The 13,134-nt window shown below is 30.9% G+C and overlaps 2 protein-coding genes across 2 annotated transcripts; one reads left to right on the top strand and one right to left on the bottom strand.

Moving 5' to 3' along the window:
- The first annotated feature begins 861 nt into the window (after window positions 1-861).
- On the top strand, window positions 862-2,954 carry LOC120091141 (protein FAR-RED ELONGATED HYPOCOTYL 1-like). The gene is made up of 3 exons (XM_039049009.1): window positions 862-1,293; window positions 2,049-2,707; window positions 2,811-2,954. The coding sequence occupies exons 1-3, from the start codon at window positions 1,256-1,258 to the stop codon at window positions 2,882-2,884; spliced, it is 771 nt and encodes a 256-aa protein (XP_038904937.1). The 5' UTR covers window positions 862-1,255; the 3' UTR covers window positions 2,885-2,954.
- Window positions 2,955-3,079: 125 nt separating this feature from the next.
- Window positions 3,080-10,173, bottom strand: LOC120091140 (laccase-17-like). The gene is made up of 5 exons (XM_039049008.1): window positions 10,016-10,173; window positions 8,025-8,421; window positions 7,767-7,895; window positions 5,851-6,801; window positions 3,080-3,456 (listed from the first exon to the last, which is right to left on the bottom strand). Exons 1-5 carry the CDS (start codon window positions 10,133-10,135, stop codon window positions 3,326-3,328), a joined length of 1,728 nt encoding a protein of 575 aa, XP_038904936.1. The 5' UTR covers window positions 10,136-10,173; the 3' UTR covers window positions 3,080-3,325.
- Window positions 10,174-13,134: the final 2,961 nt, after the last annotated feature.

Raw genomic sequence — 13,134 nt, 5'->3', positions numbered from 1 at the left:
AATAATAATAATAAAATCCAGCTACGATTACTTTTAAAGAATGGACAATTGTTAATTATGTTAAATGCAGGACTTAATAATTGACTTCTATAAAGTATAAATAACTAACCATAGTTATTGAATCAATTAATAATTGACTTGGTAATGTAAATCCATTCTTGGATCCATGATTTATTATGTGCCCTTTTCTGGTTCAACAATATGAAGAAGATTCCAGCTTCTCGACAGTTTGGTCAATCTCTCATCATTTATTTAGATACTCATGCTATCATAATCAATATATTTTGCTTTATATTTTCAACGGTTTTTAGAATTTTAAAACTTAGGGAAATTTGAACATTTATCCTTTAGATCGAGATTGTTATACTATATATAACAAGGCGTATTAAAACAAAAATTAAAATATCAATATTGATATTAATATGAAAATTTTAATTTTACACTACCAACATCAAAACAAAAAAAAAAGATTAATAATTAAGTTATTTTTACTTATAAATTAAGTTATGGATCTTGTTATTAAAGTATATCTTTATATTTAGATTAATGATGACTTTTTTCTTTTAATGTTTTATTAGTATTTATAAAAAATATCTATCAATCGTTGATATCAGATGTCGAACTTTTTAATTTACAGATATATACTATCGATATTTTGATCCTTGTGTTCAAGTCAACGATTCTTTAGTATTTTCACTTAAAAATCTATTACATGTTTTTTTTATATATATAAAAAAAAAAAAGAAGTATTTTAAAAACTCAAATAAGTTCGTAAAATATGGATATCCTTGCATTATCCGCAATATAAGATCCTAAAAAGACAGGAAGAAATGAGATATAATTTCACAAAAGTAGCTATCAACAGTTATCCATTGAAAATACTTTGAAGAAAGAGAAAGAAACAAACCAAAGCGCAGTAATGAGAGGGAATGGGATTGGGGAGGACGAAGGAAGCAACTTCCTTGTGCCACCCACGTGAACCCGAAATGGACGTGTCTGAATCTCACTCGTTGGCGCGCACCATTAACACCCAGTTCCCCAATTTTGTTGCCCATTTTCTCCCCTTTTCTGGGTCTGATTTGATTTGAAAAGACACCAAAAAGAACTATCCTGCCAATTGCTCAACCTGCTGTTACTCCAAAATTTTTTAGTTTTTTCCATTTCTTTTTCCAGTGTTCTTGGATTTCGTTTCTGGGTTTGTAGGTTTGGATTTGCGTCTCTGCATCCGATCGATTTTCTCGTCTTCGGTGTTCAGATGGAGGAGAAGGAACAAAACCCAACTGAGATCAACAGGTTTAGCATCTGGGTTTTAAAGTTCTTGTAGTTTTATCAGTTTTGGAATCTGTTTCTTGTACTGTATAACGAGTCTTTGCTCTTCCTTTATTTGGTCTTTTCCCCTCTTTTTCGTTTGATAGAGTGAAGATTTCTAGTAGGTCTGTTCTTTCGTTGGTTTAGTTATTGAAATTGTGGATGGGGATCAGATGTGGTTTAGGGTCTTTTCTAGTAAAGAACAATCTTGATCCATGCTATACTAATTTAAGGAAGTCTGATCTCTTTCCCTTTTTAAAGTTTCAATCGCTTGATGGGGTCTGCTATTTTGCCTTGCTGGTATGAATCAACTTGTTAGCTATTTCAATAATTTAGAATACAAATTGGGAAATTAGAAGACTGAAAACGTAACCTACCAATTGGGTTCTACAAGTTACAAGCCCCTTTTGGAACGAGATTACATCCAGTCAAAGTGTTAATCAAACTCATATTTAGAATGTTCTTAGACCTTGTTTTCATGTTTTGGTTGCTGGAATTCTTTTGTTTATCGATCTCTGTCCCAAATTTGGTATTGATTTCACTGTTTTGCATCATTCTATGGGTTTCTTATGTTCCCCAGTTCCAGAATTTTCCCCAAGCTTTTTCCATGAAGTAATTTTGTGAGAGTTTGAAGCATTAACTCCTGTAGTTCCTGTCTTGCATTCTAATTAATGGAAGATTGCAGCTTGTTTCTCGTCTCTTAACCGATGAATTATGTTGTTTTCTAATTTTTTTTGCAGCTTCTATGTTATTTCTAAGCTTAGGACAAACCCTTTTGACTTGAACAAGAAAAGAAAGCTACAAGCTGAACATTTGGGCTTGCCTTCAGCAAAGCATAAACACTGCAGTGAAGGGTTCCCTTCTAAGTCTGCTTTTCTGTATGGTGGCCTATCCGAAACCGAGCACATGGATGCACAGTTCATAAAGGGGAATGCCAATGTACTGTGTTTCGAAGAGGGGTCAAGGCTGGAATCAGTAAAAGATAGCAATAGCTTGAGTGAGGAGTCTGATTCTGCAACTTCTGTATTTCATGGAGGAAAATTTGAACCAAACCAGGCCATAACGTGCACATACGACAGTTCTACCACACAATCTATGAGTTTTGGTGGGGCAAGTTCTGAAAGCACCCATTTCTCTGTTGAAAGTTCCACAGCTATGGAATCGAGCTCCACCGAACAGGAAGCAGCGTTTGCAAGCGGCGAAAATAGAATAGAATCAATTCACAAACTTCAGGAACATCTACTTGAATTGGATAGCCATGAAGATTATGATTGTGCAGAATATGGAAATGATGACTTTAAGCAATGCACAGACCAGGAACTTGAGGAACTTCTCTATTCAAACGGGTTGAACCCGGATACGTATATTCTTTCGTCTGGACGATGGACTGTAAACCACGGTATTAAAGACATCAATCATTGCTCTTTACTAATCCGTTTTCCTGTTTTCCCTATTATGAGCTGGTTTTCCATTTACTAATCACATTCATTCTCTTAATGCAGAGGCTCAATCAAGAGCTAGAGCCCCGACGATTGATGAAGAATTTGAGCAGTACTTTTCCATGCTGATGCTGTAACCTATGTAATGTATATATTTCAACAGTCTTTATGAATAAATGTGGATATCAGCTTCATCCTTTCTGCTCAGTATTTGTAACGAATTGTACCACTTCGAAAATCGTATGAATGGCAATGACATGTTTAACTGTAAGGTAAAGTTTCATTGTTTACAATAGACAGTGGCTGAATCAAAGATAATAGAGACAGAAGAATGAAGAAGTGAAAGAGACAGATTATTCATTTGGGCAAAAAAGAAAGTGGGCAATGCATGCTCAGAAGCTGCTGTTGGTTTGTTCTCAAGTATTACAGAAGAGGAAAGATGCGAGAGGAGGAAGAAGAAAGAAGCCAACCGTGTTACCTTTAAACAAAACACACACGACAAAGAAAAGAATGGGGCAATTATTAAGTTAAAGGAAAAAGAAAACCAAAATTTTAGGCAAATGAAAAAGTCTTGATATTTAACACTTTGGGAGATCGGCTGGCGGCGGCGGCAGTTTCTGGTTGGGCTTTGGGCCGTCGAGTACAATCCAGGCCATTCTCAGCCCCCAACTTGTATGCACATCCAAATGACAATGCATGAACCACACCCCTGTTTCATCACCCAAAATATACTAATTTTAGTGTGATGCTATGCTATGACATTTCTTTTTTTTTTTTTTAATGTTTCATCTAATTTTAATTGGAATGTCAAAATTTTCATCCAAATATGGACATTTATTTACATGTTTATTAGCCCAACATCTACCGTTATACCATAAAAATGTGGACTTAATAATAATTAGAATTTCGAACTTCTCAAAATTGGAATAATGTTTATTTTTAATCCAATTAGTATTTTTAGTTTATTTAATGTTTTAGAAATGTCCATTAGTTTATGACATTTTGTCGATATTTCTGTCCAACTCAATCTTTAAAACATTGATTTTAATAGGTGTTTGAAAATTGTTAGTTGTATCTTTTATAATCTTGTTTTAGTCTATGTATATCATTTTAATACACATTCTTATCTTTAATAACGTGAGGAATGCCTATTGCTAATTTTGTTACCTCCAACCATCGAACATAGAAATCTATCTCAATTTATAGTGTCATTTAAGCCATCGTATCATATGTTAAACTACCAGTTTAATGCTTCAACCTTTGAAACTTCATCAAATATATTCTTGAACTTAAAAAGTTTATAATAGATCTTCAAAATTTCAATTTCGTTTCTAATAAGTATTTTCACTTAAATGTATTCTTAAGTTCTTCAACTTTTAAATAAATCATTGGATTCTCAATTCTTTGCTATTAGGTCATTGAGATAATCAAATGTTTTTTAAATTTACGAACTTATTAAATATAAAAATCTAAAGTTTAATAATAATGAATTTGTTAGTAAAAAAAAAAAAAAAAGGTAGAATATGTTAGAGAAATGTTAGAAACAACATTGAAAGTTTGTAACTCTATTTAAAAATTTAATTAATGGTGTGTTTGTAATACATTTTTAAGTATTTAATTTTTTTAAAAAAATTATTTTGAAAGAAATTAGAGGATTTGACAACGTTTTTTAAATATATTTTGGAGAAATTATGGTAGAGGCCTATTTTCAGGATTATTGATTAATGGCCATTGGGTTGTTTCGGGGTCCCCACTACTAAACTGGTTTCTCCATTCTACCATTGACCACAAACGGTGATCATGTAGCGGTTAAAATAAAATCTTCGTATAGATTTTGTTTACTAATTATTTTTATTTTAAAAATTAAGATTTTATCATTCTAAATATTTAATAGATTTTTTCTTTCTTTTTTTTTCTTTTTTAATATATATAAAGCCTTTTCATCTCCCATTCAAGTATCACAGTGTCCCATAATCCCATAGAGATTCTAATTGAACCAATACCCAACAACAATAGTTTAAGTACTCCCTGCACATTAGATTAATAATCTCGAAACATATTCAAACTTAAGGCAGGTAAATGTGTATTTTTTTTCTTAATCTAAATCAATGAAGATTGAGATGAAAGATGAAACGGAGATTTAAATCGATGACGATGACATGAAAGATTATGGAGGAGAAGAGGTGAAGAGGGTGGATATGGTGGCGAAATTTAGTGAATTAAGATCTTTGTTGCAATCCTTAATTAATTGAGACTATTTAATTATTTTTAATATGTGTGTAAGACTAAGAACGGTTAAATTTGTTATAAGTTGGAGGTATTTGTGAATGTTTATTATGAGAAAAGTTTTGGCTCTTTATGAGGAGAAGGTAAATAGAAGGTATCTACGTATGATAAAACTTTCAAGTGTTTATAGGTAGAACATATTTGACAATTATTTATTTTGAGTATAAGATATTTACTTTATTCCGGATCTAAATTTTAATTATCATGATTATTGCTTTAGGATACTTGCATTACCATTTACACATGGTAGATTAGTTGGTTTACATGCTGTATTTGAATTTCTACCTGGGTGTTGGATGAGATATTTTCTGTTATTTTTATTTTTTTAAATGGAGACTTTTTTTTTTTTGCTATTATTGTTTTTTAATTGAAGAGACATTTTTTGTTATTATTATTTTTGTGATTAAAGTAGATATTACTATGATTTTCTTGTATTTTTTTCAAGTTAAGTGGTTAGATAATTAAATTTTATTTAAATTAGTAGATTTTTTAAATACACTAAAAATATAGGAATCGAATAGAGGCATACTTGTCTTTTTCTTAAATTATGAGATTTGATGGCTGTATTTGTTTTGTTTTGTTTGTTTTTTTTTTGGGCTAGTTTCACAAGTAAAAACCTTTTTAAACATTTATTAAAAATTATATTACAATTTGGCCATTTGTCCAAAACATCTTATATTTTAGTCGATTTTTATAAAAAATTGTTTTAAATAAAAATGAATTTTTTTAAAAATATATATTTTTTCATGTTAATCCAAACAGAGCTTAAATAATAATAAAAAAAAATTAGACGTTGAAAGAGAGAATCTAATCTGACCTGGGTTGTCAGCGAAGAAACGGAAGGCGATCCAGCCGGCGGCCGGAACGCCGGCGGTATTCCTCTCAACAGGGTCAACAAGATTGAAATTAGCCGGATCCTTATTAGGGTCGAAGTTTCCAAAACCTTCCCCAACTATGTAGAAATTATATCCATGAAGATGAAGAGGATGACTCTCCGCCCCCAAAATACTCGTCCCCTGCAAAACCACCTCCACGCTCGCATTGTACGGCAACACCACCAAACTCGTACTGTTACTCACAAACGTATTATTCGGCGGCGTTCCGGTATAGTTAAACGGAAATATCGGGCGCGCCGGGAAATCAGTCCGGTAAACCCCATTAGCCCGACGGGAGTAATAGGCCTGCATAATCGCCGTCGACGGGAGGGCAAAAGAGACATTGTTGACAGAGGCAGCAAATTTCGTGCCATTGGGACCTTGACACGTGGCGTTTTTGGGGCAAGGGGCAGTTCCAAGTCCGACGGTGAAGAAAAATTTCTTGTCCACCGTTTGAGGGACGTTAACAGGGAATTTGGCGGTGGCTAGGGATCGTAATTTTCTGGAGAAATTGGCGACGAAATTGGTGTCGTTAATTGCGGGCAGATTGGGAATTATAGTCGGAATCGGGGTGGTTGGAGAGTGGCCGTATTGGAGGATTCCGACGGTGGTGGAATTGTCGAAAGTGCCCTGGCCGGTGAAGTAAGGGCGAGCGGCCATGAGGAAAGTGGAATTAATGGTGAAATTGGGATTGGTTTTGAGAAGGACGTTGGAGGTTTGGCCAGGGCTGAGCAATACGACATCGGTTTGAAAAGGCTTAACGTAGGAGGCGTCGACGTCGACGACGGTGAGGGAGTGGTTGGCGATGGTGAAGAAGAGTTCATCGTTGAGTGCAGCGTTGATCAATCGGAGTAAATATGTTTTTCCTGGCTTCACCTTTAACTTGAATGTATCTGAACAAAGTATCAATGCCAATAATTTAACTCCCACTTTCGTTCAATACTTATTTACAAATAAAATTAAAATTTTATGATTTTATTTTATTTTAAAATATTATAAATTATTAAATAGATGTCAAAAACAAGTCTAACTCAATCAGTGATGTCTTGCCGCTTCATTCTCTCTCTATTATACTGAAAAAAATAAATAAAGAAATAGATTTGTGAACCTCCAAATTTATTCTTATGCTTATAGTATTAAATTTTCCTTTGCTCGCTAACATTTTCACATTTTCATAGGTTTAATATCCACGTGCATGATAGATAAATATTTTCTATATACTATAAAAATAAAATCAGCAAACATAAAAGAAAATAAACAATAAAAAGTCCATAATATGAATAAGATATAAACAATAAACATTTTAACTTACTTAAAAAACAACAAAATATTTAGAAAAAAATGTCTTTCTAGTTTATACGTTTTAAATCTAGTTTTCATTTAGTTCTTAAATTTCAAAATATTATATTTTTAGTCCTTAAATTAAATTGTAGTTTAATTTTAAATATCCTTAAGTTTCAAAACATTACAAAATTACTCATAAAATTTGAGTAACGTTTTTATTTAGTCTATTACTTACAATTTTAAACTATGATATTATTACTAAGTAGTATTTAATGTTAATATTTATTAATTAATTTAAAATAGTTAAATCATTATTATGAATTAATTTTCACTCTTTTTTCATGTTATAAAAATTAATTTTAAAATTTCATTTTCATAATTATTTTAAAATGGACTAATTTTAGTTCTTATTAGCTATTAGGAAAAAAAAAAAAAAAAAAACTTTCGTACCTAACATATAAGTTTTTGTTTCTTAATTTCTTCGTCAGTATTAATTATCAGCCTAAACTAAATATCAAGAACATATTAGACACCTTTAAAAAAAAAAGGCTTATAATAGTAATAGTGAGAGTACCTTTAGAAGAGCAGTTATAGAGAGGGCCAGGAAGTCCATTAATGGTGTAAGCATCAGAAACATTTGGCCCTCCTCCCGTTTGTAAAGCTTGTTGAATCACACTCTCTGGATTCACATTAAACCACTCCCCTGCACAAAACCCACTTCCTTTACATCCACTTTCAATCCCATCCATTATCTCTAATTAATTAATTAATATCTGATTTGAAAACTATTTGATTTTAATCGAAATAATTAACAAATGAAGTCTAAGCTCACCCAAAATAATTGGAACTTCTCTGTGGGGCTTCTCAAAAGGGTATGATTCGTTGCGGTGAGGGAGGATTATAATGGGGCCGTAAATCGTAGCTCTAAGCCACGAGATGTGGGCATGCCAAAGTAGAGTCCCTCTTTGCCCATTGAGGGTGAAATTGTAAGTGTAGGATTGGCCGGTCTGGATCGGACATTGGGTGACGTAAGCCGGTCCGTCGGCCCAACCAGTTCGGAGCTGGCGGACACCGTGCCAGTGGATGGTGACATTGTCTGGCACGTGGTTGATGACCTTGATGAGGACTCGGTCGCCTTCTCTAGCCACTAATGGCGGCCCTGGGAGCTGCCCATTTACCGTTAGGACCTTCACCGTGTGGCACAGTCTCGTCACATTTTGGTATTTTATCTGATAAATCATGATTCAAACTTTAGTACTCAATTTTTGTTCGGGAGGGGCTTTACATTAAATTCTATAAAAAAAAATCATAAATTTAAGTAACCAATTCCAATATTTACAAATTGATTGAAACTACTACTGCATCACAATTATCCTCTACTAAATTTCATTATCTATCTTCTCAAATAAATCAATATTTTTAATTCTTATACTACGATATATCAATAAAGTTTCTAAATCCTTACAAAATTAATCTTTAAATCATCGACAATAATTTGGTAAATGGTTTTTTTTATTTAAATAGTTGGACCCATTAAAAAATTATAGCCACTAAAATATACAACACTTGAGAATTAGTAACTTCTATATTTCATCTAATATAAGATATGAGTATTGATTAGGTGCAATCCATATAAATCATATTTTCTTACATAAAGAAAAATATTAATTTTTTAAAAAAATTATTTATATGTGTCATAATTTTATTAGATAATCCCTTGAAATACATCAAGATAGATGCCGTCAAAGAGCATCTAAGTTTTTTTTTTTTTTTTTTTTCTTCACTTATTCTTATATGAAGTATGCAAAACTTATTTAATGTTCTCTTTTGTGGACTATTTTCAGATTTTTTTTTTTTTTGGTGTATTTGACAACATTGTGATATATTCTAATTGAAATTAATTCAGTGTGAGTTGAAAATACAAATTTTAAATTCTATTCACATCAAAGTATATATTATCATTTTTAGACCTCGACATCTATTTCTTTTGTTTTCTTAATTTTTCGATTTTAGATTCTTAATTTAATGTTTAGAATTAAGAAGATTATAAATATATTTAGTGCTTACTTTCGGTTTTCTTTCTTATTTTTTTTCCATTTAAGAAATTCGAACGTGAACATGAATGCACAACTTGATAACTATCCTCTTTATTTCGTTTAAATGAAAAATTGATTTTTTTTTTCAAAATCATTAAGTCGGTTTTAAGTTTTTAAAATATTAATAATGCACACATTATATAGTAAAATAAAAGAACATTAATATATTAGATGAATAGTGATATAGTTCTTAATTTTAAATTATTTCCAACCCTACTCCATCCTGTAATTCTAAACTTTAATACCATTTCAAAAATACTCCTCAAATAACAATCTCATAAGGCACATTTGGATTAATTTTAATTATAAATAAGTGTTTAAAAAATATTTAAACATTCAAAAAAAGTCAATTCAAATATATTCCTCAGAAAACATCATCAAAATAACCTTTATGATAATGTGAATCTATCAAAGAAAAAAAAAAAAAAAAAAAAAACCAAAAACCAAAAAATAGCACATTACCAGACACAATTGATTCTTAAAAAGATGAAAAAATACACATAAATTAGGCATTTGAATCGATTAATCAATTTTAAAGCTATTAAAAAATAAAGTCAGACATATTCTTAAAAGACATTAGTAAACACAATTAAAAATAATTCTTAAAATGATGAATATAGAAAATGACATACAAAAACCAGAAACCAAAATGTGGCTAATAAACATATAAGAAATGAAATAAAAAGTAAACTTATTTATTAAAAGAACAAAAGAGAAATGCACATACATTGAAAGTATAGTGTCTTGTTTTTGCAAATGCAAGCTCTGGCAAGAAACAGGACAAAACACAGAGAAAGGCAGCCATAGCCACCATTGATGAAGGCAACTGAAGGTGAAGGGCAGCCATGGAATTAAGTAAGTAAGGTGATTTAAATTTTGGTATAAAAGAAGATGAAAAAATGGGATTTAATATATAGAGAAACAAATTTGATTTTTATTTTTATTTTTAAATTTTTATTTTTCTGCTTTTGGATTAGGTAGCAGCAAAGAGGTGGGGATGAATAATTTGGTAGGAACTTTCTGTAGTAGAGTCTCTCATGTTCACAAGTGTTTGAAAATCTTTTGGCCATGTTGGTCAAGTTTAATTTTAGAGTGTTGATTAAGTAATTAATTACAATGGTGTTTCTGAAAAGGTAATTAACTATATTTGATTACAGGTAATATGAGGGATTAACGACCAATGTTTAATTTAAAACCATCATTAAGCTAAGAAAAGAAATGTGGTCTTTTTATTTCTTTAAAGTTAAGGAATTTCATTTCTGAATTCCTTTTTGTTTTATTTCTTTTCAATCATTTCTCAACACACTGCCCTCTTTTTCCCTTGTAGGTATATGTTTTAATTAGCTTGAGTGAAGTTAATTATAGAATATATTTTGTTTAAATTTGGTCAAGGCATGATTATATATGAAAAGAAAATAACATGAAAAAAGGAAAAAATAATTATATGAAAAGCTTGGAAGTGGAACCCTTTGGATATATATGTTACCATATTTTGAAGATAGTTAATGTGGTACTTCCCTTCATTTTTAATTATACATAGTCCTCCAAATTGGGTGTCTCATTCACATATGTTTTGGCTTTTTTTTTTTTTTTTTTTTTTCAATTGCCTTTGAAACTAAGAAACAGTGCAAACTCCCAAAATTGTGTAAATCCTTCTCCCTTTTCCCTTCCACATGTTTCAAAATCAAGGCAAACTGTACCTTTTACATTAGGTTGGACAACATCCAAATTATCCAAACTAATGCCACAACATAGACTTACAATTTTCACATGTTGTATTTCCAATTTGTATCAAGTAATATCAAAGTTATGTTTGTAAAAAAAATACTTAAGTACATCCTAGACTGTATCTATCTAATTGCCAAATCGCAAATTTTACCTTTTATTTTTATAAAATATATCTTTTAATATTTTTCTATAGTAATTAAAAGCAACGAACAAAATCTCCTCAATTAAGATTTGAACCTATAATTAATAGATTAACAGCAAATCTCACTACCACTGAGTTATTGAGGAACAATGGTAAATTCAGTCTCAAGAATTCAATTCCCGTTCTCAACCCATGACCAATATGAGCTCAAGGTCTCCTTCGAAACTCCTAGGACTTCTTTGTAATGGTTTTTGGAGAGCAACCCCAAAGTATTACTCTCGTGTTGGGGTACAAATCTAAAGTAATGAATAAATTTAGCTCTATCAAAGAAGCAAAATGCTCTAAAGAAAGAAGAAGAATCAACTTGAATAAGAATAGACTCTCGTTGAAGTTGGAAAGATGATAAGATAAATGAATATGAAGGGAGAGTATATTATCCTTTATTCGAGGGGAAGATCGTTGGAAATGTAAACAGATAAGGAGAAGATCACGAGTATATATAAATGATGAGACGTTTTGAGTGGTAGAAAAAACAAGACCATGAAGGCGTACAATAGAGATATGTAAACGTCGAATATCTCAAATGGCTAATGAAAGATGAGATGATGGAGTAATTAAGTGAAAAAAGAATGCATAAAAAATGGAGTTGAGAGATGGAGATGTGTGCGTTAGATTAGTTTGGTTAAGGGAAAATGAAGGTAGTTTTCCGCCAACTCTATGAAGAGCAGAGCCCCTACAAGAACAAAGATGTTTGATCTAATTGACCTTCTATTTTGCTCTTTCAAAGCGTAGGGCAATTCCACGCTGCCTTTCCTCATGTTGAGATGTCGTTTTTGCTTATTGGGCCTATTTTGGACCAACACACAAACTCCAATTCAGTCCTATCCTTACCATGCAATTTCTTTTTATTACCTATTTTCCTCCATTTTCATTCAATTTTTCATCTTTACTCCAACCGCTTCTTTTTCTTCTTTTCTTTTCATTTTCCTTCCTTATTGTTTACTCATTTTTCCTTCTTCATTATATCCCTTCTTTTACGTATTGACCAACACTATTAAGGATGAATCTGGATTAACTTTTTAACTGTTTAATTTTAAAAATAAATCATTTCCAAAACATTAAAGTTAATTTTGATAATAACACATGTTTGATAAAATGATCTAGCATTTGTTTGGTATATCAATTTACTTATCTCAAGTTTTGTACATGTTTGTTAATTACATAGGCTAATACGTCAATCTTGATATTTATATTATACATCAACCTTGCAGAAACCATGAACAATATAGATAGAGATTTTCATTGTATATTCTTTTGTACGATCTAAACACATATGTATTATGCAAAATTAAGGTTATTAATGCTAAACAAATACTTATTAAGAATAAGAATAAAGTTGATAAGTACTATTTCATTATTGGTTAGCAACAAAATATGAGCTTCTCTATACTTTGAACTATTTTTTTCTATTTGAAGAGAGGATTGGTCCACACTATGAACATGAACCAAAATCAAAAGCTTCCATCTTGAATTTGTCATTTCATTCTCTTTCTTTTTGCTTTTCATTTATGCTATTTTCATGACTTTGATTAACCCATCTTCCCATATTATTTTCTTAGTGATATAGAAAATGAAAGACCTGACCCTTAATCCTTTTAATAATGACGATTATTCTACCAAATATATTTCTAAATTTTCAATTTTATATTTAATAAGTTAAGTTATAAACAATTATTCTTTTTAAAAAAAAAATTAGTTTGATTTTATAAAAGGAAAAAAATATGATTACCAAATCCCATTTTTGGAAATTTATCAGACACTCTTCAAAATTCAATTATAAGAATAAATTTGAAAAGTTTTTAAACTTGAGAATCCTATTTGACACTAAAGCTGTATGTTTAAACTAAATTACAATAAAGTTAAGTTAGAAATCAAATATAGTAGTCCAAAAGAAGAGAAAAAATGAAAGACTAGGA

This window comes from Benincasa hispida, chromosome 11, assembly GCF_009727055.1.
Source record: "Benincasa hispida cultivar B227 chromosome 11, ASM972705v1, whole genome shotgun sequence".
Classification (NCBI taxonomy): Eukaryota; Viridiplantae; Streptophyta; class Magnoliopsida; order Cucurbitales; family Cucurbitaceae; genus Benincasa; species Benincasa hispida.
Note: the sequence above shows the minus strand (reverse complement) of the source record. Positions and strands in the feature narration are given on the sequence as shown.